The sequence below is a fragment of the Battus philenor genome, unplaced genomic scaffold, assembly GCF_028537555.1.
Source record: "Battus philenor isolate CCGP_79_NKW_IND1 unplaced genomic scaffold, ilBatPhil1.0.hap1 SCAF_21, whole genome shotgun sequence".
NCBI classification, from domain to species: Eukaryota; Metazoa; Arthropoda; class Insecta; order Lepidoptera; family Papilionidae; genus Battus; species Battus philenor.
In genome coordinates, this window is record NW_027181684.1 from 13,174,214 (window position 1) to 13,202,030 (window position 27,817).

General features: G+C 35.3%; 1 protein-coding gene across 1 annotated transcript; it reads right to left on the bottom strand.

The window, feature by feature from the left end:
- On the bottom strand, positions 1-27,750 carry LOC137923517 (T-lymphocyte activation antigen CD86-like). Its single transcript, XM_068766777.1, has 7 exons — positions 27,702-27,750; positions 27,262-27,410; positions 18,070-18,280; positions 8,559-8,603; positions 5,038-5,155; positions 2,338-2,525; positions 1-110 (listed from the first exon to the last, which is right to left on the bottom strand). The coding sequence occupies exons 1-7, from the start codon at positions 27,748-27,750 to the stop codon at positions 1-3; spliced, it is 870 nt and encodes a 289-aa protein (XP_068622878.1).
- Positions 27,751-27,817: the final 67 nt, after the last annotated feature.

Here is a 27,817-nt window from a genome sequence, read left to right on the forward strand (position 1 = left end):
TCATCTGCAAGCCATGGACGATAGGAGATAGGTGAGGAATGCGCAGCTCAGCTGTGACGTCAGGTAAGAAGACGCCCTGTTGCTTGTCTGCATTGCCGCTGGATGCTCCCCTGTTCAAAAGATTAATATACAGTGTGATTATAGAAATAAAAGACTTAAAGAATTAAATATATATTCATTTGTTGTTAACTAATTTACGGTACACTCTACGCAAAACTTTATCATGTCAGAAATAAAGAACAACGTAATGATAGTATAGTAAGAAAAAGCGTTTTATAAATCGTATTAACAAATATTTAAATTATTTATTCTTAACTAATTCTCCCTGTACACTTTGTACTTTCAGTAATCAATTGGTCTGTCGAATTAAATAAAAAATATATAAAACTGTAACATACTGTAGAGTTATCACTTTTTACAGAGTAATTGCAGACAGTGTTTATGTGTATGTATGTTTGTATATATACTTATATAAGTATGTTTGTATATATATATGTGTGTGTGTGTTGTAATGCATGTACACCCTAAACTGCCGTCTCCTTCATATCTGTCATCTCCATCCAAAGGTTGTCTGGTAGAGATCGCTTTGTGCGATAAGACCGCCTCTTGTACTTCTATATATTGCGTCTTTTTTTAGTTATTATCCTAGTTTATAAAAGTGTAAATAAAACAAAAGATGATGCATGAAGCAATTTATAGTTTAATGGAATCAGGCGTTACCTCGCGGAAGTCCATCCTAAGTAAGAAAAGGACCAATATTAAGTCACTTCCGCACATGCAGTGGTAGTCGTGCCATAAAGTGCACCGCCCGCCAGCCCGCTGATAAATGCGTATGCGGCAAACAATGCGAATCACACAACCGCCACCGCAAAATTACTCAACACGTGTTTCTTCCCTCCACGGGGAATCTTCAGGAGTTATGTTACACCGATTAGTGCCAAACACACGTAGAAGTGGCTTAATATTGGTTCTTTTCTTACTTAACAATTTATAGTATAAAGTATTCCAAAGTAGATTGTTTTCTGTTCAAAATAATCTTTTATTTTGCAAGATAACGCTTAGTCTGATCGAAAACACCGCACGCGGGGGCGGCTGCTTATGTAAAACTAGTTTCGTTTTAACAAGCTGGAAGATTTTATGGAAGGACCAGATGCGGCCCCCGAGATGCTCTCAATTACATATATAAGTTTTTAATATTAACTTTTAAAAATGTTCGTATTGCATGATTTTTTTTTGATAATTTTAGAAACGAAGTATTAAGATTGTTCATAAACGCTAATAAAACCAGTACAAAAATAGTAGCTTCTTGTTATTTTAAATACACAAATAGATTCAAAAAGAAAAAAAATGTGTGAAATAACATCATACAAACCTATGAATGTTGTTGTATAAGATAAAATTACAATTGTAATCAAATTAAAGAGAAAAATATAAATCAAAAACATACATTGCCAATTCAAACAGCTACCAATTAACAGTGCAGCGAAGTTAGTTTATTATTTATTAATTACTTGGGTGTCTTATTTGACATCAAACACACGCGTGTTCACACAACCTATCTCTCTCTCTCTCTCTCTCTCTCTCTATATATATATATATATATATATAAACACACACATATATATATATATATACACGTAATAATATTTAACGCGGTGCTAATTAAAATGTTTAATTATGTAATTATTGAAGGTCTTTATGGAAACAAATTATATATGAGTAGAGTAATAAAGATATATTTACACATCTGACTATTTTAGTTATTTCTCCACCATCCTGAATTGACTGATAGAGAATGTATGTAAGGCATTAAATCCGAAATTACAAAATGGTTAAAATAGTATACAGATAGATTAATCAATATCATTAAAATTTAGAATGTTTACAAGGTTAGTACAAGAGAGAGGAATTTATAAAACCTTTCACAGGATATGAAAAATAATTTAGTCTTTTATACATCTAATGTTTCCGAATAATTATAGAACAAATTAAAAAAAAATGGTAAAAAATCTTATTACAGCGTGAGAAATAATTGCTGTGATTACGGTAATACCAACATTTGTGCAAAATTACTTTCAAAATAAACCCTCCGAGTTTATTGCGGGTTCTTCATAGATTAGAACGTTTCAGAAACCTTGGAAACTTAATTTTAAGTAGAGGAAGGTTTTTATAGAGGTTCTCTTATTGAACTTCATTAAGTGTCCAAAATGTCTTATATTATTTTTTACTAATTTTTGAATAAAATATTGAATAAATTTTGTATGGCTCTGTTAGCTAGGGTTGATACCTAGACATACAAAATAAGTTAAAATTTAGATAATTGCAATATAAACTTACCATTTAAAACATGAACTGACACGGATGCTGGGTGGGCGTTGTTGGGTACACAGGTATAGTTGCCGGAGTCGGTCAGAGCTGCCTTCGTGACCAGGAGCTTGCTGGTGGTGCCACCTTCTGTTTTCTCTGTCTCCAAGCTGATACCGCCGCGTGGTGAATCGAAATCCACTACCGAGTTGCCGTGGTACCTGTTAACATAACAATTTTTCTCTTTTCCGTCCACTGCAAGGTCGACTTTGAGAGAGAATGCTTCCTCAGCTACTGCAGGAAGGTGGTGACAAATGCAATAGGTAAAAATAAAACAAACACTAAAATATAGAAATAAAAAAATATAGTAGTACCAAATATAGTGTAATAAACAGAATAATATAAGATGATAATTATAAAGAAAATACGCGTTAAATATTTGAACAAAAAATGTAATGTTGCAAAATAAAATAGTAAGGAAACCTAGAATGTAGTGGTTGAGGATGGATGTATGGCTAATGGAATGAAAGAAAAGACTGGGAAAATTGTAGAATGAAAGAAACAGAACGACAGATAATATGATACAGAAGAAAGAGAAGAATGATAATAATAAAAAATATGAATAAATTACTAGAAATAAAAAGTCCCTGTCCCACACGAGATAGGGGAACAAGAGGTCCCCAACAGCGGGGACCATAAAAAAAAAGGTCGACTTTCCGCGACTTTAACTAAATCGTCCGTCGACCCAGTAGTGGGCTACCTACTTTGCAATGCAATTTACATGTCGCCATCCCCACCTACTAGAATGATAAGTTCGAAAATACAAGTTTTGATGGAATTGATATACTTAAAATTTTAATATATAATAATAACAAGATCAAAATTATATTTATTCCTAGCATCTCGGATAGGAGTAAAGTTTTTATTTCTATCTATCTTTTTGTTCTTGTTTGTCCTTTACTTCGTTTATATAAAAGAGATAACTTTGCCTATCTCCGCCATTTTTATTAAGAAAATTATTTAACCCTTAAATGCATAATGATGTAAAACTGCAGCATACCACTTGAAACTTAAAATAAGTACTACACTTAAAAGTAAATGCATAGTGTTGTATATATCTAACATAAGGTTTTTTAAAAAATAAGAATAAAAAATAATATATACATATTTTTTTTTTCTATTTTTCCTTGCATTTTAGTGTACTTATCTGCAAGATAAATATTTTTTGAAGTCTAAATAAAAGTTATGCATTTAAGGGTTAAAAAATCGACAAGGTGTATTGTAACACGTAGATAGCAAACCTTTTAAAAATAACAACAATAATTGTCATTTTATTCGGAGGCATCGATATTACACCTTATAACGGATCTAAAGTGTCCTCTTAAATATGTATTGTTCAATACTTTTCTTTATTTGGCTGCGATACCAATAGCTTCAAACAGTACAAAGGAATAATGAAGGCTATGATGAAATGATAAAAGGGGTTGGAAATCCAATCTACATACGTTTTAAAATACTAAGTACTTATTACATATTTATAGGTGGTAAAATCTTTATGGTGGTAAAAGGTTGAATGTATAGCTCATTTACTTTCAAATACTATATCATATTCGACGTCCAAAATAATAAATAATGATAACATAGTAATAATAATTTTAAAATTCTTATTATTACATATTAAAATTAATTATTGTTTACCATCTGTTTCTGTAGGCTTTGTTGTCAGAAGTTATTGTCGTATTCTAATAGAAAAAAATATATTAATCCATAATTCAGAGTGATCGCTTCATAAAGGATGAATGGGAAGAGATTAAAAAGCTTTAAAGCTTTTTGTAGATTATTGAACTACACATTCACCTTTTTAAAACTTTCAGACCTGTAACAGCCCTGAATATTTATTCAGCGATAAGCATAAGTGAATATATATACTTGCGATCATCGCTAGGCGGCGCAGATATAAGTTAACAAAGGCAGGTGAAACAGATTAATATCATATAAATACATTTAAAAAACTTTTAAGTTAAACGGTTTTTTGATACCTATATTGTGGTGATTGTGGTAAAATATGTACCTAGTCCGCCATATTGAAACGGCGTCCATCTTGAATTTTAAATTTTAACATAATCATCGTGTTTTACTAGTGTAGCCCTTTCATTTGATACCCATATTGAAGGGGTTAAGGAAAAATATGTAATCCGCCATTTTGTATCGGAGGCCATCTTAGATTTATAATGTTATTGATTTTATTATATTGTATTGTCATCTAAATTAAATGTGTGTACCAAATTTCAGATCAATCTGACAACGGGAAGGTGCTTAAATTTCAATTTCTAATTTTGACCCAAATAAACAAATTCCGTACGGGTCGAACTAAATAAAACCGTTTAAAAACACGTTATGTGAATATACTAATGGCCGCTGCTTATATATATACATATATAATGTATGTTTAACATAATATAATATAATATAATATTATATTATATTATATTATATTATATATAAAATAACGATCCCTTATTATCCTAAAATCGAGAACGAGCGCGTTCTAGAAAAGAATACATTGTATTATGAAGGATGAGTGAGTAAAGTCGGTACTATGGAGAGATATCTAAGTAGACGGTTGCTCTTAGACCGAAGTGTTTCTTGAAGGCAGGTTAAGTTAATATTAATAACTTAGTACGGGATTTTATTTTTGTAAAACCTGATCTAAATAACTTATTTGAATCTTACCAGAGCACCGATGCACTGGACGGCGGTGAGGAATGAACATTCACGGAGCACGTCAAGGATATGGTGCTCCCTTTCTTGACGTACACATCCTGTGATCCCCATATAGTGGCGGCAGCGGCTGCAACAAACATAATTCGTTAAGACTTCAAATTCAAGTTACCCATAGCAATAAAAATATTTACTTGAAAGCTATTAGGAATTATTGTTAATATATTAAGTTTATCAAAGTTCTTAAGTGACGACCACAATTCTGTAGACGCAGCGTGGGTTGATCCCACACTAGGTAAGCTGACTATATAGTCAAGTTCGTGGGATGTAACTCTATGCCGGCAGTGCAAGACCGGTCTTCGTGGTGATCTTTGTTGGAGGCTTATACCTTGTTGTGGTGGCTTATGACGATGATGATGGTATTTGATGTATAACGAATCATTTAGTTTATTCTTCGTAACAGAAAATTTTAAATCATTTCTATAATTAATTTAACATGTGTGTAATTCCACGTGCCTTGTTTTATTATTAAAGTCGTTTAATATTGTTTCACTTTTATGACGTTACAAAACTAAATAAGAACATTATAAACATGTTTTTTTTTTATTTAATGGAATCAGGGAAATTGTGTTTGGCACTAATCGTTGTAACATTACTCCTGAAGATGCTCCGTGGAGGGGTGAAATACGTGTTGAGTGAATTGGCGGTGGCAGTTGTGTGATTTGCATTGTTTGCCGCATACGCATTTATCAGCGGGCTGGCGGGCGGTGCACTTTATTGCACGACTACCGCTGCATATGCGGAAGTGGCTAAATATTGGTCGTTTTCTTACTAATGATTTTTTTTTGTATATTTTTATATGATATTAATGTAAAATGATATTATATATTGCTATTAGCGTCCCTCGTCGTTTAATCCTATAGATGCCCACTGCTAGGCGCAGGCTTCCCCTACAGATATCGATGGAGGGGTATATCGTAATCGCCATGCTTGGCAGGCTTAGTGATCTTAATTTGGTAATAGGGTACGAAGAAGAACCTTCTGCCTATCCTCTGGAAACTTGATTGTGAGCAGTGGCAATCCAATATAATTAATGCGCAAAGTGTGAACTATATATAAGACTGTATCCCGGGATTCGAAGTCACGACCTTACGGTCGGAATTCTCACCCATGTTACACGAAGGTTTACTGTAAAAACCATACATAATTTACTAAAAAAAGTCCTTCTGGACTAGTGTTACAGGCTTTGCTCATTTTTACTGTAGGCGTATCTATTTAACACGTTCACTGCGGCTTGAGGCCGATTCAGCCTCATGGTAAACTTTGCACTGGTGCGGCGCGTAAAACTCGTGTTTTCTCTCTAGTGCGGCGGCTGTTTACACTCAACCGTATGAGGTATGACAAAGACAAATATAGCTTTCTTTATGTCTGCGAAGCATTGATTCAATATTGTAAAAAAAATGATTGAAACATGAGGCAGAAAAGGCCTCAACCGCACTACTAGGAAGTTCAGCTTGAGGCTGATTCGACCTCAGCCGCACCAGCTGAAAGTTCTTCAAAATTGGGCCCACAGTGAACGTGTTAAAGTAAATAAAATAGATATATCAATTATTCTCCACTTGATTTTCGCCAGACGAAAATCTGGTGGGATTTCGTGGCGTTCAACTTTGTTTCCCGAACCGTTCCGTCGTTCGAGCGAAGTAAATTGATCACTAAATTCAGATAAACCACATTAAGTCAATTTACTTAGATTTAATTGAATTCCGTTTGGATAGTTAGGAGATGGAAGATTCCGTTCGGAAAGTTTATACGCTATTGTGCTTGTGGTATATTTTATTTGCTTAAATCTATTTATAATGATAGTTATTTTGCAAGGAATATATCTAATCCCCTCATTTGTGATTCGAATTTTCATAACAAGTGTAGTCGAAAGAAAGTAAAGTATGAATGTGACATCTTTATTTTAGATGACACGTGTATAAATACAGAATAAAACCATACCTAATAATGTGTACGAGTTTTTAAACCATATAACACTGTTTTATGGGTTTCTATATTCCACGGGCATTATTGTCTGTGCCTTTGAATGTACGTTTGATATTTTCGACAAATACATTTTTTTTGCTCACGTTGTTGCATGATACATTGTTTAAGTATCTTAAATTGTTTATCATGTTGAAGTCTACTAATTATTAACATTATCTTTTTTATTTTAAAACATTGGTGTCTTTTTAGTGAACGACAACAACACCCTACCAATGTATATTTTTAAAAATTAAGTTTTGTGCGACCACTTCCTCATTCCTACTCCATATTGGCATCTTCAGGTTGTGCGCCAGTATCTGTGCGGCGGTTACTATATTCGCCACATCGACAAATCTTTGACATTTGACGCCATTTATAAAAATGAACGACGTTCACATTATGATATCACTTTTGCAACACCTGCTACAAGTAATAAAAATAAACACGTCATACCTAAATTTACTAATTTAACAAAGCCTTCATCGAACTTAGTGTACTGATATACATATAATACAAGTTCTATAAGATATCTTAGACCATTTCTAAGTTTTAAATCTAAAATCAAAAACATATTATTTAATAAATCTTAATAAAGTTCAGATTTATTAAATATGATGCTGTTTTTAGTTGGTAGAAATATGAGAAACTTAGTTCGTCGATTCATTAACATAATGTACACATCATTGGTTGCACTAATTGTAATTAAAAAAACTGGACATTGTTGGGTCATCGATAAAGACAAACAAGTCTCCAATGGGAAAAAAATTAATCATAATAACTAGTTGACTAGTTGTTGTTGAGTAAATAGATTGAGAGACATAGTAAACTCAAAAACACTGTAACATGCAAAATCGTGAACAAAAACAAAAAGGAAATCTTAAATGTAATTGTAAAAACGAAGGTACGGACGCTAATGTCTATGGAATATATTTTCTATTAAAAAAAATTGTTTAATTTCATTCAAAAAGAGCAACTGTTTATCTTCAGTCGTACCAGATGAACATTCCGAGGCGATTCTAGCTTATTCACGGACTAGCTATGCCGACCGAGTTTCTTGTTCGATTCTTTTCGATAGAATCAACATTGTAGACCTATTATAAACATATATATATATATATATATGTATATATATATATATATATATATATATATATATCTCAAATATTTATGTCTATATAAAAATACAAGTGTGTGTGTATAAGACATTTTGTAATTTAGTAGGATTATTCCTTTTGCGGAGTAGAAATTCTACTAGCAAAGAAAAATTTATACATACATAAATATATTTATTTAAATGTACAGTATATATCTATATCTTGAAGTTACGAAATCGCTAAGCAAAGTGTATATTAGAATAATAAATATTTGTTGTATTATTTTTATAATGTTAAAAATAATTGACGATAAGAAAGTGCGTGTAAATACCGACTCGAATAAAGATATTTTGAATTGGAAGTGAAATATTGAAATGCATGAGGCTGATAAGTAAACATAGGAATCGAAAGTACCTGAGGATCGGGGCGGAGCCGAGGTCGCGAGGGTGTGGGAGTCATCTGGAATTCAGAAGATAAAAGCTTAGGAGAGGCGACTCCGTGGAATACAAAGCAGCGCGTGGCTGACGGCGTGCAGCGCTACGGGTACATGACATCGGAGACAAATGACACCGGGGGCAGGCGCAAACACGGACCCTAACACAAGTCGACATTGCTAATATATATATATATATATATATATATATATATCTCGATCACTATTATGTTCTAAAATAAATTGCTATATACAGTAATACCCCTCTTTACGCGAGGGATACGTTCCAAAAAAATCGCGTTAACTGAAATTCGCGTATAACGAGGTTTATGATTAAACATAGTCAAAAATTAGTACAAAGAAATACAAATCATTTTAATCAATCACTTTAATTCTAGGAACACTTTATGCAATACATACTCTTATTTTTTACGGAATAATACATCTATTGTCTTTTGGGTAACGTTTTGTTTACGTTCTTGTAAAATACGTTCATAACACTCAACACTGTTTTTAATTGTTTGACAGATGGTCAAGACACCATAGAGAAGTTGATGACTCATTATATTTATACGCACTCTTTCGCGTAATTCGAGGCATTTGATCGCGAAATTTGCAATTCGCGTCATAGTGAAACCGCGTATAACGGGGTCGCGTAAAGCGGGGTATTACTGTATAATGTACTTAAGGAACCTTCTTTGGGCCATGAAAGTAGAGTTTGCTGCAATGTAGATTTTGCAGCAAACTCTACTTTCTACGGTCTCGGTTCTTTATAGAAATATGACTTCGTTCATTCTTCTTTTCTCGTCCAAAGCTTTCTGCTTTAGAACATTAAATGTTGTTTCTTTACAGATAGAGAAACTCAATTGTGTTTTATATTCAACATATAAATAAGTTTATAAATAGATCTTATATGTATATATATATACATATATATTAATAAATATGTTGTCCTGTTTGAGCTTATATTATAATAAGTGAAGTATTTAGATGTAATAATGTATTGTATATTTGTATTATCATTTATTTTTTAATGACATTTGGTCACCTGCCCACTAAACACCAATGCTTTGAAAAATCTAAGTAATGTTATAGTCAAAATAATTTTAAATAATTTACGATTTAAGTTAGTAAATAACTTGAGAGACTTAGTTACTCGTAACATTGTGATGTGTAAAAACTTGACGCTAAAGAAAATTTCGGATACATTAAACGTAATTGTACAAAAGGCACGGAGGCTAATGTATAGCACTTAATATTAATAAAAAAATACATAGTATAATTTATTTAATGAAAACTTTGTTTATAAAATAATATGGGACAAAATACAAAACCAATTAGTCGAATTTTGAGTGATGACAAAGAAACACGCCGTATTAAAGTAAATGTAACTTGTAAAGCAAAACTTTAATGTATTCTGAATTATATTTTCGTATATATAGATAAAAATTTAACTCAAACTCTTAAAAGTTAAGCTATTAACTTTAAACACAAAATAAATTTTATTTTACATTGTCTGCGCCAAATGAATTGAGTGGGTAAAAGGGAAAAGTTTATTAATTTATTTTATATAATTAAACACGATGCTATAGTTTCTGAAGAGTCTAGACTTAATTCTAGACTTTAAAGTTAGTAAATATTCATAAATACCTACATTAAAATTGCAAGCATCGACATGAATACATGAATAATAATTTTTTGCTCCCGTAATATGCGTCGAGAATATTAACTATTATTGATTTTTTTATTTATAAATCTTACATCACTTTATGTGATAGTGTAAAGATATTTAAATAACATAACGTAACGTTATATAAGGAAGAGGTCTCCTATTGAGAAAGTAGCTCAGCGGTAGTGCACTGCGATTTGCGATCGTAGGTCGCGTGTTCGATTCCCGATAGTCTTATATCTTATATGTAACAGAGGAAAATTGAACTACTGGTAAAAATAGATTCTAGAATATTTTTACTATTAGAATAAATACTTGCAATCCTATTGCAGTAATAAATACATGCCATATTATTTTATTTAAAAAAAATCAAAGTCAAATTATTGGGCGTGAATTCATGACTGTGGGCCGCAATGATTCTTATTCTCCGACGTGAATTAACGCCCGCGGACGGAAGAGGGCTCACACACAGGTTAACAAATAGATACGGTTAGCAGATAAAGTCAGTGGATTGCTTCATCTGGAAATATGTAAATTTTAAAGTGGAAATAAAGAAAAGAGAAAGCGTGAAGTGCTGCATTGCACTTCACAAGGTTCTATTGTCTAGGCTCCTAAGCAGAAGTACAAAAGTCCGTATCTACAAAACCGTAATACGACCAATATTGATGTATGGCTGTGAAGCTTGGACGCTAACTTTGAAAGAAGAACAAAAACTGCTAGTGACGGAACGCAAAATCATGCGGAAGATCTAAGGACCAGCTAGAAATCAAGACGGATCTTGGAGGCTCCGAAAGAATGCCGAAATTGAGACTTTAGTAGCACAGCCAAATATCATTGGCGAATATAAAGCTCAACGAATCAGCTGGCTTGGTCACTTGGAGCGAATGGGATCGGATCGGAGCGTGAAGGTGGCGTACCTGGAAAAACCGAGGGGTCGAAGACAAGTGGGTAGACCCTGGTATCGCTGGATCGATCGCGTTGAGGCAGACTTGCGCGAATTGAATGTCAACCAATGGCAGACGATGGCGCAAGATAGAGGAAAGTGGAAGCCTCTCGTTTCGGAGGCCAAGACCCACTTTGGGTCACTGAGCCAGCGGCGTAGTAGTAGTAGTAGTAAATAAAGAAAAAGAAAAACTTAGACATTGGCAAAGCCATAGCTTTTTTATACATTTAAATGACCGCCGTTGTAAGACAGAAGTGTAAGTTTCATACAAATGTGAGTTATATATGTGCTTATAAATTATATTCAGCGGCCATTTCAATTGAATACTTTAAAAAACATTATTTACTATTCGTAAATATTGCTGGAAAATTTTGATTCGATCTACTTTTTTGATATACTTGAAAATAGCTTAACTTTCCGTACGCATTATTTACTAATACAAATTAAAATATTATATCGCGATGACAAAGAAATATAACTGCGCACGCGCTACGTATATAAAAGCAGAGGTTTTTTATTATTGTTTTATGATTTGTTATAATTGCAGAAGTATTAAAAAGATGAATTTATAGGTCACTTACTGTTAATGTATGTGTTATATATGATCCAAAAAATATTAAGTTTTCATAATTGAAATTACCACATATTGAAGTTAATTATCTTATGTGTATTTCACTATCTGTGCCTACATACCTGACTTTGAACAGACAGACGGGATTAATCTATTGCATTCATTTCCATATTTCAGAGCTTTTTTTGCAATTAGGTGCAAAAGCTTTAAAAACTTTTTATTTCGATATTAAGAGCTCAAAAGTTCGACATCACTGCTCTAGGGAATAAATATGTGCAAAACATTAAACATTGCTCATTTTGCTTTTTAAAAAAAGAACGGCATGCGATTTATAGGTATCGTATCAAATATATTCGCGTGTAGCTTTCGTCGTACATTTTTCAGCGTAACAAGCGCTGTAATTGGCCGAGAGGAGAATTTGAGAGGATACATCAAGCGGTGAAGCGTTCGCTGATAAATTGCTTCGGCAATACTACAAACGAGCGGTACGGAGAGTCGTGTCCTTTATTTGTACTCGCATGACGCACGATTTAGCTGAAGGATGTACTTCGGAGATCTCAGTAGATTGCTATACTAGATTAGATGTAAATAACATAATGTTCACATTGTCACTTCAACTTCGAATTAAAGATTACGTCAAATTTAATAACTAAAATACAAAGTAATATGTTATGTGTAACGCTTCTCCTTCCTCGAATATCGATTCTTCGCTGCCAACATCCCGCGACTTTCCACGACCTATGTAATCGGCCCACCTAGTAGGCACCTACCCACGCCGCGTCTCGTGGTCACTAATAGAGAACCTTTCGGCCCCAATGACCTTCGGTTCAGTTCAGAGCAATTCTTCGAGCTACATCAGTAACCTTGGATCTTCCGCGGAAACTCCGAACATAGCCGTCTCCATTGCCCGGCAGTGTTAAATGACAATTTCATCTTACTTTTTGATCAGATTAACTATGTGGTCGGTTCATCTTATGGGAACTTGCCCACGCCAAATCAACCGCCTCTTGGTAGCCACTAGAGAACCTTTAGACCCCAACGACCTTCGGTTCACTTCAAATGAGCAATTCTTTGAGCTACGTCGGTGATCTTGGATCTTTCGCGAAAACTCCGAGCATAGCCGTCTCTATTGCCCGGCAGTTTTAAATGCCAATATCACCTTACTTTTTGATCAGATTAACTATGTGGTCGGTCCATCTTATGGGAACCTGCCCACGCCAAATCAACCGCCTCTTGGTCGCCAATAGAGAACCTTTCGGCCCCAACGACCTTAGGTTCAGTTCAGAACAATTCTTCGAGCTACATCAGTGATCTTGGATCTTTCGCGGAAACTCTTTGCGTAACTGTCTGCAATGCTCGTCAGTTTTAAATGACAATTCCATCTTACTTTTTGATCAGATTAACTATGTGGTCGGTCCATCTTATGGGAACCTGCCCACGCCAAATCAACCGCCTCTTGGTCGCCACTAGAGAACCTTTCGGCCCCAACGACCTTCGGTTCACTTCAGACGAGCAATTCTTCGAGCTACGTCGGTGATCTTGGTTCTTTTGCAGATCTCCTCATTTCTCATTTCTGAATCTCCGAGTATACCTTGAGCTTTCTTGTGAAGCCCGTCGATCGTAAAATGCTCACAAACGTTAAAAAATCGTTCCAAGCCGGTGGTACCTTACTACTTTTAATGTAAATGTCGTAAGTATTATGTGGCATTATAAATTCTCCAACCCGACTGCCAAGCATGGAGATTATAGTATATTCCACCATAGATACTTTTTAGGGAGGGCAACGGTTTGCAGTGAGCGTCTTTGGGCCGGAACAACGAGTTTGGCTTTGAATTTTTTTACTACATATTTGTGATTGATTGTAAGTTTATGTAAATGTCTTTTTTAAACACTTTATTTAATGAAATCAGGCGTTACCTTGCGGAAATCTATCCTAAGTGAGAAAAAGACCAATATTTAGCCACTTCCGCACATGCAGATGATAAATGCGTATGCGACAAGCAATGCGAATTACAAGACCGCCACCGTATCAGCGGGCAGGCGGGCGGTGCACTTTGTTGCACGACTACCACTGCATGTGCGGAAGTGGCTAAATATTGGTCTTTTTCTTACTTTTAAAAACACGTTTACAATTATTGTCAGTATAAAGAAAGTATTTATGTCATTGATTTGCTTAAATGTTTATGTAACAAGTTTTGTTATATCTATTTGATATACCCAAAAGATATAGTGTAAGTATTTTCAAAGAAAAAATAATGATTTTGCCAGATCGTCTCTCAAGTTATGGAATTAATTCTATTACGTTACAAAGTTATTTAGTAAGTGACTCACTCTTATCTATTCGGAATTGCCCGAACCGTAAATAACCGGCGGAGCAGAAGAAATTAGACAAAAGGACGAGGCAATTGACTGAAACTTGAAAGTTTAATCCCTCATTCATCTCATCCACCATGAGCGGGAACTTGCCGTCCCTCTTGGTTGGGTTTACAACTTTTGTCGATGTTCTAAATTCAAAATACAGATTCTGTTATATCTCGACTCGTGAAGTTTGCTATCCGTAACATCGGATCTTTTGAAAAAAAGGATTTTCACAGTGAAAATTGTTGCGGAAAAGCGATAATTTTCTACCAACAGCTTTTACATTACATATAACATTTAATGTAGTACATTTGAAAACTATATTTCTCTGTAATATATAAAATAATGTTAACAAGACACGTTTTTTATTCCATACTACATAGAGGGCGTTAGTTGTTCTTTATCTGCGCTAATCTTTTATATAGTGGTAGTTTTATTGGCCACACAATGTCACGTGATCATGATTCGCCCTCCATCTTCCCCTTCTAACCGGTATTATTAACAAGCTACTGCCCAAGCCCTGGTGCCTTCTGGCCGCTCCTGCGCCAAGCCTGTTTATCCGATCGAAAATCTCTGTGAAACATTAGCATAGAAAAGGCTAAAGCCTGGGCCAGACCAAAACAACCCCAGAATTGTTATCAATACTTCAGACTGCAGTGTAGCATAGATAAATAAAAATATTTTTTACCGTTCCTATTATGCTTGATGAACAAAAGCAAACGCTTCTTCAACTCGATTTAAGTTACATTGGACTGCTAGAAGGCAGGAAAGATCTATGTGGGCTTATAGATATATATCAAAGAAGCTATTCTTATTCAATATTATAAAGATCATTTATGAAGTCATTTCTCCAGCAGTTGCTACGCATTTGAAAGTGCACTATTAAGTTCGCACCTATAACAGTTTACAGCTGTATCTGATTAGTATTAATCGACCACTAAATTTAATTAAAAAAACACTCTAAAATTTGATACATTTTTCTGTTGGAACACGATAGGCCAATAATTAATTAACAAAAATATGTTGTGTATATATTATGTTTTTATAATTATCTAATAAGTTTAAATAATTCGTAGATATATTTATAACGATGTAAAGAATCTAAAACATTCTTCAACACTAATTAAATGACAAGAAATATCTCTGTTAAACTAATAATATTAAACTTAAATAAGCCTTCAAAGCTAATCAAATATAATTTATGCCTTTACCTTTAGTTTGTATATTTTCGGCGGTTACTCCATGATTTTAAAATACCTAATTTTGTATATTCCCCCGACAGCAAAGAGATTTGCCTTGAAGATGCTGTTAAATTATTCGCTTTATCGGCGATCTAGCGGGGGCCGTGGGTCCGTGAGGTCGCGTCTTGTTTATTAAATTTTAAAACGCAAATTTCATTTAGTTGTAAATATTTTAAATAGCAATTCACAGGATCAAAGGACGTCTTAATTACAGGCGTTCAACTATATTAACAATGAGTAATTTGATTACTATATCAAAAAGTATATTAAATTTTGATTTTGTTAATAAAAATATCATAATATTATATATAAGACTTCTAAACTTAGTTTAAAAAATATTTCGTCTCCTATATACACTGTATATAATCTTTCTATATATAATATGACAACCTCAGTGTTTTCCAACATGGCGCCCACGCCCCACAGGTGGACAATTCTAAAGTTGACTTAACACGAGTTTAATCCTTTACATAGGGGGCGTAAGAATTGTAGAAAGGATTAGGTTGGGAATGGCACCAAAAATGTTGGAAAATACTGGTCTACCTCGCTTAGCGGTTCGTTAGGCCTAAGATATCTATGGGGCGATATACCATAATCGCCACGTTTGGCAGGTGGATTGGCGATTGCAATGTGGTATTATTGTACGCAAAGGACTCTGCTATGCATCTTCTAAAACCTTGTATGTGAGCAGTGACAATACAATATAATTAATGCAGAGTGTGAATATATAAGACTGTTTCACATCAATCGAACCCGCGACCCTTCATTGCAAGTTCCAGTCCCATTGCAGCGACCATTGTATATGTATTAAAATATTTATATACATTGTATTTCTAATAATTGAATTAATTTCTAATAATCGCTTTCTTTATATTGGTGTATATGAGTCAAAAAGTGAAGTCATAATATTTAATGGAATCAGGCGTTACCTCGCGGAAGTCCATCCTAAGTAAGAAAAGGACAAATATTTAGCCACTTCCGCACATGCAGTGGTAGTCTTGCTATAAAGCGCACCGCCCGCCAGCCCGCTGATAAATGCGTATGCGGCAAACAATGCGAATCAAACAACCGCCACCACCAAATTACTCAACACGTGTTTCACCCCTCCACGGGTATGCGTATGCGGCAACGTAACATTAGAGAGTGGACCGGAATCGCCAGCGCTGCTGAGCTATTACGCAGAACTAAAAATAAGGAAGAGAGCAGGAAGCTGATAGCCAACCTCCACTAGTTGGAGAGGCACTTCAAGAAGAAGAAGAAGATTAGTGACTAGACTCAGTGTTGCACGACTACCACTGCATGTGCGGAAGTGGTTAAATATTGGTCCTTTTCTTACTGAAGTCATTATATATATTTAAAAGATTGCTCAGTAAGATATTATTGTAATATATAAACAAGTTAAACGTCGACAATTAATTTGCATCGCATATGGAATCTTCTAGAATAGAGCACATAACTTATTTAGTAATATATCTCATGCGGAATGTATTCCCGGCACGCACACGTCAGCATTGCCCGGATACGCTGTTACTAATGACGACCGCTTTGTTTAAAGGTATTAGCCTTCTTCTAATATGACGAGAGATGAATGCCAGATTATATACTCGTGTACAGCGCGCGTGCGATGTCGGTCACGTACACGACAATGTGTACTCGTCTCTCCAGTCATTAATAAAGAAGAAGCTAATTCATAAAGGCTTTTAACTTACCACGGACCTCATAAGAAGGCTGTAGATCATCCCAAGAGCAATGGAGAGGCAAATCGAATTATAGATGAAGAGATCTCTTTGGGAAACCACCTTGAGCTCATTGTGTTGACGACTCAACTATGGAAACTGCCTTAAGGCAATGGTCCATCACGGGAATCGAACTTGTGACTTGTGATCATAAATCTCAGTCCTCTACCACTGGGCTACCATTTTCTTTTTCATTATGTCATGTAAGTAAAAAAATGTATACGCAGAATTTTATTTGTGAAAATTGACGATCTTCGAATTGCTATACAACTATACTTAAGTTAACTTTAGTAGGCTGTGTAGTTTTATTATAAACATAAGTGTTTGACATATGCCTTTATAAGGATTACTTAAAGGAATATTTTGAACTTAATTATTTATATTTATTTATTCTTGTTTGTGTTCCTCAAAGTTTTAATACTTAGGCGTTCGGTAACGTAATATGTTATATGCATTATACCGTATTTATTATAAATCTATCTGCGATATACATATGCATATATTTATGTATGTATGTGTTGTAAATATTAGATATAGTTGTATGTAAGAAATTTCCTCGTGTAGGGCCGCCTATTGTACTTATTTCTTTACTATTATGCAACTACGTATATTTTCTTGCTTATTAGTGTGTACAATAAAGAACGTAAATTAAAAAAAAAATACTTTTTGTATGAAGCCTTTTTTGTCAATATCACCAGATTAAAATAGTTTCAAGTGCTTTTATTGTAAAATATGTTAACTTATGGTTTGACATATTTCTCTAGTTTGATATACTTGAAATTTATGACTTATGAGTTATTTAAACTTGCACAATAGTTAAGCTATATTACTTTAGCTTGTAGAGGAAATACTTTGCATATTATTTACAATTAATATTTCGTTCTTTTGTTCACGATGTTAGGGAACTGAATATAATTGATAACTGTATGAATCACTGATGGTGCTATATGAAGGTATATAAGAGACAATAATACCTTCAACGTTGAGGAACACTGCCATGTTGATCTTCGGTTCAGTGTTGATCTGACACTCGTAGACACCAGCGTCGCGGGGCTGGACGTAGTCAACCTTCAGGTCCCAGTCATCCGAAGGCTCAGGGTGGAGGACGCTGAAGCGTGCGTCGCCGGTGTACGTGAAGATGTGTGATGTGAGGATGTGGAGATCTCGCTTCCTCATCCACGACACCTATGGGAAGGTTAATGAATTTAGCACACACACAGTACTAGGACAGAATATTTATATTCTTCTTCTTCTTTTTAGACAATAGACCCTCACTGCAAGGAACAGGCCACCTCTAAAAATCGCTACCATGACCGAGCCTACGTTGCCACATCCAGCGACTTCTCGCGATCTTAACTATGACCTCGGTCTACCTAGTGGGCGGCCTACCCACGCAGCATCTACCGGGTCGAGGTGGCCACTCGAGAAATTTTCGGCTTCCATCACCATCAGGTTTATAAGCCATGTGCCTTGTTCTCTGCCACTTTAAACTAACAATTCTTCGAGATACAACGTGTACAACAACGTATGTTAAATAAAATAACCAATATGTAACGGTCTTTATAATTACATTAAGCCAAGTGTTCTGCGCATGCCATATCAATTGCCGGTTGTCTACACAGCGTCTGACTCATGACACGTCGCGATTAGATCCGCGTAAAAAAAGCGGTCGCTTATCCGTAACTTAATTTGATTACTTTAGAGGCTGTAAAAAGGCTGCGGACGCTCCGTCTTGCTTAATTACCGCGCGGGCTTACACCGGCTTACGGCCAGCTTACTCTAATTACGCCTAAAAACAAAAACGCAACCGGGGTGGGAGTTTATTCTCTAATTTCTCAGGCTCGAAGCTTCAGAATTAAAAATATATATAATTCCGACAGTCTATTGTTGTCCGTATTTAATCAAGATTCAACTTTCTTAAGCTTTTGAGGGGATGTAAGGGGGCCATTAAATTTGAAGTGGCATCCTAACCTAAATTTAAGGCTGCGGAAATTTCTCGCGGCGGAATCGCCTCTATGAACATTTATTTATTTTTCCAATTAGAATCTCTAATAAAAATCATTTTTATACGTAAAGGTGATCATTAATAGGTTCTAATTTAATAAAACCTAAAACTTAATTCGCCTTGCTGGTGTTCTACATACGGGACTGGGACTCGGGCCATAAGACCAGCGGACTGGTAACGCGTCGACTCGATCAAATGTGACGAAATAAAAGAATGTTACGAATTGATTGGACTTCTCGTATTAAATGGAATCAGGCGTTACCTTGCGGAAGTCCATCCTAAGTAAGAAAAGGACCAAGGAAGAAGGAAGGAAGGAATATTTAGCAACTTCCGTACATGCATTGGTAGTCGTGCAACAAAATGCACCGCCCGCCAGCCCGCTGATAAATGCGTATGCGGCAAATAATGCGAATTACACAACCAACCACGGGGCATCTTCAGGAGTTATTTTACACCGATTAGTGACTTACTCTGTATTGGTCACTAATCGGTGACGGTCCTTTTCTTACTTTGGACTTCTCTTATAACGAAGGCATCGAAACTAATGGCACTACCAAGACTTAGGATTCTCTCAAAGATCGCAGCGATGACCAGCCCTTTGCTCGCATCCTAATGGGAGGTCCAAGCATGCCGTGTCTGCCGGCTCGTGGTCGCTACTGAGAACCTTTCCTCCTCAACCGCCATCGGCTGCACGAGCTTTATGCCCACTGCCATTTCAGACGAGCTATTGAAAGAGGTTTTATTGCGGGTCTCCTCGTATCTGATTCGAACTCGCAGCGAAACTATACAGAGCTCTATGAGTATGAGGCCTATTATGACTACAATATATATTGCTTTTATTTGAAGACTTAAATTCAATTGAATAAATAACATTTTCGTGCGTAAACATAGAGACAAAATTAAACCACAGATTAAACAAAATTCAAAATCTAAACCATATGCGTTAAGTTACTTAGAGTTTAATTTAGATATTACAGGGGAACGCAATCTAAATCTAGTTTTTACAAAATTTTACTCCTCTATCATGTTAATATCGTAGAAGAGTGATCATTGCAAATACTCATATGTTATATACATAATACTACAGTAATACCCCGCTTTACGCGACCCCGTTATACGCGGTTTCACAGCGCGAATTGCTAATTTCGCGCTCAAATGCCTCGAATTACGCGAAAGAGTACATATAAATATAATGTAGTCATCAACTTCTCTATGGTGTCTTGACCATCTATCAAACAATTAAAAACAGTGTTGGGTGTTATGAACGTATTTTACAAGAACGTAAACAAAACTTTACCCAAAAGACAATAGATGTATTTTTCCGTAATAAATAAGAGTATGTGTTGCATAAAGTGTTCCTAGAATTAAAGTTCCAAAAATTTTTTCGTAATAATTTTTGACTATGTTTAATCATAAACCTCGTTATACGCGAATTTCGGTTAACGCGATTTATTTTGGATCGTATCCCTCGCGTACAGCGGGGTATTACTGTATATGATTATAAAACAAATGAAGCTGCAAGATATATTACTCGTCGGCCGCGATGATCCGAAACAAGCGATATATTACAATGCACCCCGAAACATCGAGTAGCTATTTGTTTTGTGGAATGGGTTGTGGATCTACGGACCATTAATATGGCGGTCAGCGGAGCGCCGCTGAGGAGGGATATCGAGCCCAATGAGAAGATCGACATTGAAAAATGATATCGCTAGCGTTTTCAGGTACGGATGAGCAAACGAACTGTGTCGACCCGCCACCGAAATATGACAATTTTCGACATCCCTTTAATAATATTAGGACCTTGAATAAGTTCTCGCTGTTTTTTTTTTTTTCAAAAAAAAAAAAATATTTAAAAAACAATTCTTACAATGACATTACTCAAAGTATTGTTCATCATTAGAGACCACTTTCTCCCATCTCTCTGGTAGCAATTGAATCCCCCGTCGGAAAAATGACTCATCTTTCGAGGCAATCCATGATTCAAGCCATTTTTCGGCTTCTTAAAAAAATGGAAGCGCTGCTCGCTTAAACCGTGCGCCATCGACCGAAATATACTAATATAATATTAGAATATAATACTTCTTGTATTGTTTACTATGTAAGATATTTTACATTTATAAGCATACTCGGAGAGCAATGGAGATATCTATAGAGAGGTCGATGCGACATCAAATTATATAATAAAAGATCGACACAAGAAGCATCGTCATCAACGTAGTTCGAAAAATTAACCATCTGAAGTTGAATTTGCTCATGCTCATGCAAACATTGTAGTCGACCCACGGAAACGACCATTGAGGTCGAAAAATTCAGGCGACCATGAGTTGACGAGGTCACCAGGAGGCTGTATAAGAAAGGCCATCATCACAACCTTTGCGGGAGGCCTAGAGCTAATTGGTAAAATTTTGCTTAACAATATTTAACAAATATAGATCCCTACCTAAATACACTCGTTTCGAAATCCAACACGACCTCGTTTATTAGGATTTTTGTCCAATTTACTGCCTCGAATAACAGTATATTTTGTGCTATTTATAAAAGTTACGTTTTATTGTATGTGTAGTATTTTTATCCTGTATATCCTTTATAGGCGAAACATTTGACCTCCGTTTCGCCTGATCTTAAGCAACGACAAGGCCTACAATGGTACATGCTTATCTAGAAGAAATCAATGCACTCTAGTCTTGCACACTCTTAAGTTATAATTGTCTAGAAACAATGACTCCGGTAGATTTTCCCACTCCTTGGCTGTTCGCACTATAAAAGTATTAGCAAAACGCTTAGAGCGGGTGGATGGAATTTCAATCCTGTACAGATGTCGTAAATCCGTGCGTCTTGTTTTCCGATGGAAGAAAGGAGATGGAGGAATTATTTGGTGAAATTGCGTTGCACACTCGTCAAAATACAATCAGAAGAATAAAGATAACACTTGTTTAAAGTATATTCCATTAAGTAGATTGGTGTTAGTTAAATTCAATAGAGAAAGTCCTGTAAATTCCGTTATGTTAACAATAATTTATATCCATGATTTAAATGTCGTTTTTTCTTCTGTATAAAATAAGTAATTTTTATACTTCAGTTTTCCTTTTACGATTTTAATCCACGTGTCAAGGAAAACGTTTACCTATGACAAATGATACGGTCTCGTAAACATTATTGTAGTTTTGAATTATGATCTTGCATTCCAAGTCGGAGGGTGTCCACATTTCGCTTGCGAATTTTTACTTGAGATTCATCACCTTTTGATTTTAAAAGATCATCTCGTTTCTTGACTAGCTGATATGTTCCACTTCGATCAGTGTGGGGATCACTCGTGGTCATCATTCATATACATTTTCATGTCTTGGTTACACAGGGACAATTTTTACATATTTTTTTACAGATATTATTATTTGCTTTCATATTTTTCTCGTTAACGTCATTTATTCATTAATATTTTATTGTTTACAAATTCTTTAATTTCTTTCCTTTTTTCCTAATCCTTTCATTCATCATCTTCCCACCAGAATAGATAAGGTTTACATTTTGTTCGGTTCTGCTTTATTCTTACATTTACATGCCTTTGTTTTTTTTTTATTTAATTTACATTTATCATAGATCTAAGTATTCGTCTTTTAATGGTGTCTCCTATGACCCATCTGCAGTACTCTAGAAAGGTTCCGCGACTCTCCTCTTAATCCATAAGTGATACAAAGTTGCTTTCTTCGACCTCTTGCTGCAATCGAAACTGGTAACTCTACTTCACCGCAGGGCGAAATTAGGTATTGGCGCCCTGAACTTAAATCTGAAGGTTAAAACTGAGCGCTTATCTGAGAGCCCACCACAAACATTGCGTTTTTTGTTGTCAATTTCATTCATTCTCTAACTTTATTATCCTTTACATTTATCTGTGCTGTTCGAAAAAAAAAAACACTATAATAAAATACAATGTTACAAAAACAATTTATAGTTCTATTGCTATAATTTGAAATGCTTCATTTAGTTATTTGTTAGTTAGTTAGTAGGTATTTAATTTATTATTTTGTAATATGCATTATACCGCAGTAATTATGTTTATATATGGTATATACATGTGTATTTTTGTATAAATATATGTTTTGTATATATATTGTATATATACACGTTAAATACTCCACTATTTATACTTCTTCTGTTTCTATTCTTTGGTTGTCCAGAAGAAATTGCCTCGTGTGACAAGATATTGTACTTTTTTCTTCAGTATTATTAAACTATTTGTATATTTTATAGCGTGTACAATGAAGAATATTAATTTATACGCACGTTTAGTTTTACTCTTTTTTCTAAATCTGGTTACTATGTATACACAGTATGTTTATCTAGTACTCGTAAGAGAACGCAGATTTTTAATTAAAAAATAACAAAGTCCATAATACATTTTTCAAACATTCGTTCCCAAAATTTTGAATTTAAACTTACATGTGAAAGATTTTTATTTTTTTTTATCAACATCTCTATTTACGATTTTTTTTAAGTGGAGTCCATGTTCAACAGGCATTAGGGTCCGTGCCTTTGTTTTTTACAATTACAATGGATATTTCTAAAATTTTTTTCGCTCAAGTTTTTGCATGTTGCAACTACATATTCCCTAACTTAAAAGTAAACTATTCAAAACTAAATGAAGTCATGAAATTTTTTTTAATCATTGGTGTTTCGCTTGTTTTTAACATTTAAATTAGCAGAGCAATGAATAGCACTTCTTAATACTTTAACGTCTTTTGTTTTATTTTAATGAAGTACCAAAGTGGCTTACTCCAGTCCCGACCCCTTGCATTTTAATGCCTAACTTATTCATATTATATAACAAAATATCGCGTTACTGGCGACACGGCCTACTTTTTTAACTCGGCATCGCACTCCGGGGACAGCTAAATGTGTACCGGAGAAGTGCGCGTGTATAATGGGCAGTTTGTAAATAAATAACAAGTAACAGATGTAGACTGTGACCGGTAGTACCCTCGTGGAGTCACGTTCCGGATTTGAATTTTATTACACCACTTTGAAATATAGCCGTTAGAGGCCGGAAGAATGTTTATCGTGACGTAATACGGGATGGACTAGCTTTGGACATTTTCAATCACGTTTGAAAGCCGCCATGAATATGCTTGTCATTATGTAAACTAATATAATAATAAATACATTTAAAAAACTTTTAAGTTAAACGGTTTTTTGATACCCATATTGTGGCGGTTGTGGAAAAATATGTACCTAATCCGCCATATGGGAACGGCGTCCATCTTGAATTTTAAATTTTGTCATAATCGTCGTGTTTTACTAGTGTAGCCCTTTCATTGGATACCCATATTGAGGGGGTTAAGGAAAATTACGTAATCCGCCATTTTGTATCGGCAGCCATCTTAGATTTATAATGTTATTGATTTTACTATATTGTATTGTCATCTAAATTAAACATGTGTACCAAATTACATATCAATCTGACAACGGGAAGGTGCTTAAATTACAATTTCTAATTTTGATCCAAATAAATTACGTACGGGTCGAACTAAATAAAACCGTTTAAAAACTATATTTTTTGTAGTATAAAAATAAGCAAAGGTATCTAAACTTAATTTCATAATTATTAAAAATTAAACGAAGAAGGGTACTCGGGATTTATCTACTCGATCTAGACAGAAAATAAGTGAATCGTCGACGAAAAAACCTATCCGATATAGTTCAGATAATTGTCAAAATCAAGTGGCAGTGGCCAAGCCATTGACGCGCGTCAAAACCTCAAACTTAAGTTAAGGCTACGAAGCTGTAAACGAAGCTTAGAGTGTCAATCCCCATGGAAACAAATGACCGTCGAAAGATTTCATGTAGACCGCTTACAACTTGCCCTATTTAAAATCAATAGAGGAGATCGACGTCCAGAAACGAACAGTCTCTGCACCTGCTAAACACCGCACACTACACCGCGTTATTCATAATATAACAAAGCATCACACACCATACCGTGTGATCCGTATTGGAAGGCGGCCTCTCGCCTCCCAAATCGGAGAGGATCTGGATCGTGCCGAGGTGTCCATGCCGCATACACAAAAATACACTACCCATCTATATACTGGTAAACCTAGCTTAGTTTGAACGTCATACTTCTACGGGAATGTGAGGGTCCACTATATTTTTTTGGAAAAAATCAGGGAACGGTAGGGTCCGAACCAATGAAATTGTAGATATCCCCTGGGATAACAGCTTCTACAAAAACAATGTGTGCAGTGTCCAGTGGTGGGCTTCCTTTTGCTGAAATGATGATGTAATGGGGTACTATAAATTAAAATAATTTAAACTAAAGAATGCCGAAATTGAGACTTTAGTAGCACAGCCAAATATCATTGGCGAATATAAAGCTCAACGAATCCGCTGGCTTGGTCACTTGGAGCGAATGGGATCGGATCGGAGCGTAAAGGTAGCGTACATGGAAAAACCGAGGGTCGAAGACCAGTGGGTAGACCCAGGTATCGCTGGATCGATCGCGTTGAAGTAGACTTGCGCGAATTGAATGTCAACCAATGGCAGATGATGGCGCAAGACAGAGGAACGTGGAAGTCTCTCGTTTCGGAGGCCAAGACCCACTTTGGGTCACTGTGCCAGCGGAGTAAGTAAGTAAGTAATTTAAATAACAGGTACGTGCTTACATCGATATTTTTTCCTATTTGAGAACTCCTTTTCATATATAAACTTGAACTCATTTAAATTTGACTTTACTTTGTGAAAAATTATTATCTCATTTTATACTTCACGGGAAAATAATTTTTTAGTTGTCAACACAGCGGATAAGGCTCGCGAGTAATATTTATAACTATAAGGTTTTGTTAAGATCGTCGAAGCTCATAGGATACTTACTGATTTATACCAGTCTTATTGGAAATATATCGAAGAGACTCATGTTCAGCAGTGAATGTATGGCGGAAATTATATTAAATACATACAATAGTCACCGCAATAATGGTTCTTATATACCTTACCACGATGATTGTATTTATGCTGCACGCGTGCAGTGACTTCTCTTGTCCTTGACTACGTCAACAGTTCTTCTATTGAAAGACCATTCCAGAACCTTTCGCCTTCGGTGATCTTCCTCCTGATGCCTGAATCCAATATTGCTTGATGACTTTACCAAGGTCATCTGTACACATTATGTATGTACACAGTCTATTGTAATACGAAAATATTTAAATATTTTTGGAACTCCCACTTTGTACGGGTATTCATTTATTTTAATTCTAATATGGAGTAAGAGTGTATTTAAGAGTAATAGATGGTATTGAGAAAGAAGAGTCGATATCTATATCAAAATCAATATCTATTCGTAATCAATTATCCTCACCTATGCCTAGTCAATATAACTGGGTGAGGAAACAATAGCCTCCCTGATAAAAGAAAAATTGACAAAAGATGACTTCCTCTCATACTATAGAGAAATAATTAAAAAAGCAATTCACAAAAACCAAAGCTAAATAATATTAATAAAAATGTAAATAGAAAATAAGTAATAATAGTAACAACTTAGTAAATTGTAAATAAATAGAATTATAAAGCTTAAGTGAAATCATTGTAAAACAAAAAGAATGTAAATAAACAGAAATAAAATAAATAAATTACCAATGTATAATAACAGAGGAATGGAAGGTCATAGAACGAAAGAGAATGAAAGAAGAAATGTGGAATGAACACCGAATGAAAGATCATAGGATGCATGAATGAAGAGAGCGAAAAAAAAAACTGTGTACCAAAGTATCGAGATAGTATAGAAATCTATATGAGATGTTGGGACTTTAAAGAACAACCTCTGAGTAGATATTTAACACGTTCACTGCGGCTTGAGGTCGATTCAGCCTCATGGTAGACTTTGCACTGGTGCGGCGCGTAAAACTCGTGTTTTCTCTCTAGTGCGGCGGCTGTTTACACTCAACCGTATGAGGTATGACAAAGACAAATATAGCTTTCTTTATGTCTGCGAAGCATTGACTCAATATTGTAAAAAAATATTGATGAACATGAGGCAGAAAAGGCCTCAACCGCACTACTAGGAAGTCCAGCTTGAGGCTGATTCGACCTCAGCCGCACCAGCTGAAAGTTCTTCAAAATTGGGCCCGCAGTGAACGTGTTAAGTTGAGGGTGTTTTTATGATACTCACAGTTCTGTTGCCTATGTGCTTGGCCCTGCAGCGCAGCACGGCCGACTGCCCAACCACTGCGGACACGTTCCGAGGAGATACGTCGTCAAAGTACGGCCGCTCCACTCGCGCCTCTCCGTTTCCGCCCACGCCTGGAAGGACTCCCAATCCTGGAACAAAACAGAACTATTTTTAAACCTCCATATAAATTTTAACACTATAAAATAAATTATCATTCATATACCGATATTTATAGGTACTGTAATAGGGTATAGATAACGAACTAGATTGCTCTACAATAAATACTTTATATTATTTGACAGGTTTGTATATTTAAATGTAGATAAATACAGATAGCCTTTCGCTTCTTCTTCTTCTTTTCAGCCGGTGGTCGCCCATTGCAAGGCATAAGCCTCTACCAAAAGAGCGTCAGGGTGACCGGCCCTGCGCTGCCCGCATACGGTGACTTCCCGTGACCTTAACTAGGTTGTCGGGACCCTTTGGAGGCATATCCACGCAGCGTCGCTTATTGCGGAGAATAATTTCGTCACAATTAAATTAGAAAAGGACCAATATT

Bases quoted from the DNA above. Each gene is read 5' to 3' on its own strand.
- LOC137923517 (XM_068766777.1), bottom strand. From the start codon at position 27,750: ATGCCTCCAAAGGGTCCCGACAACCTAGTTAAGGTCACGGGAAGTCAC. The intron at 8,604-18,069 runs GTATTATTGTCT...TCTGAATTCCAG, and splicing joins AGTGTTCCTCAACGTTGAAG to ATGACTCCCACACCCTCGCG. The intron at 111-2,337 runs GTAAGTTTATAT...TCTTTTGAACAG, and splicing joins GTCAGTTCATGTTTTAAATG to GGGAGCATCCAGCGGCAATG.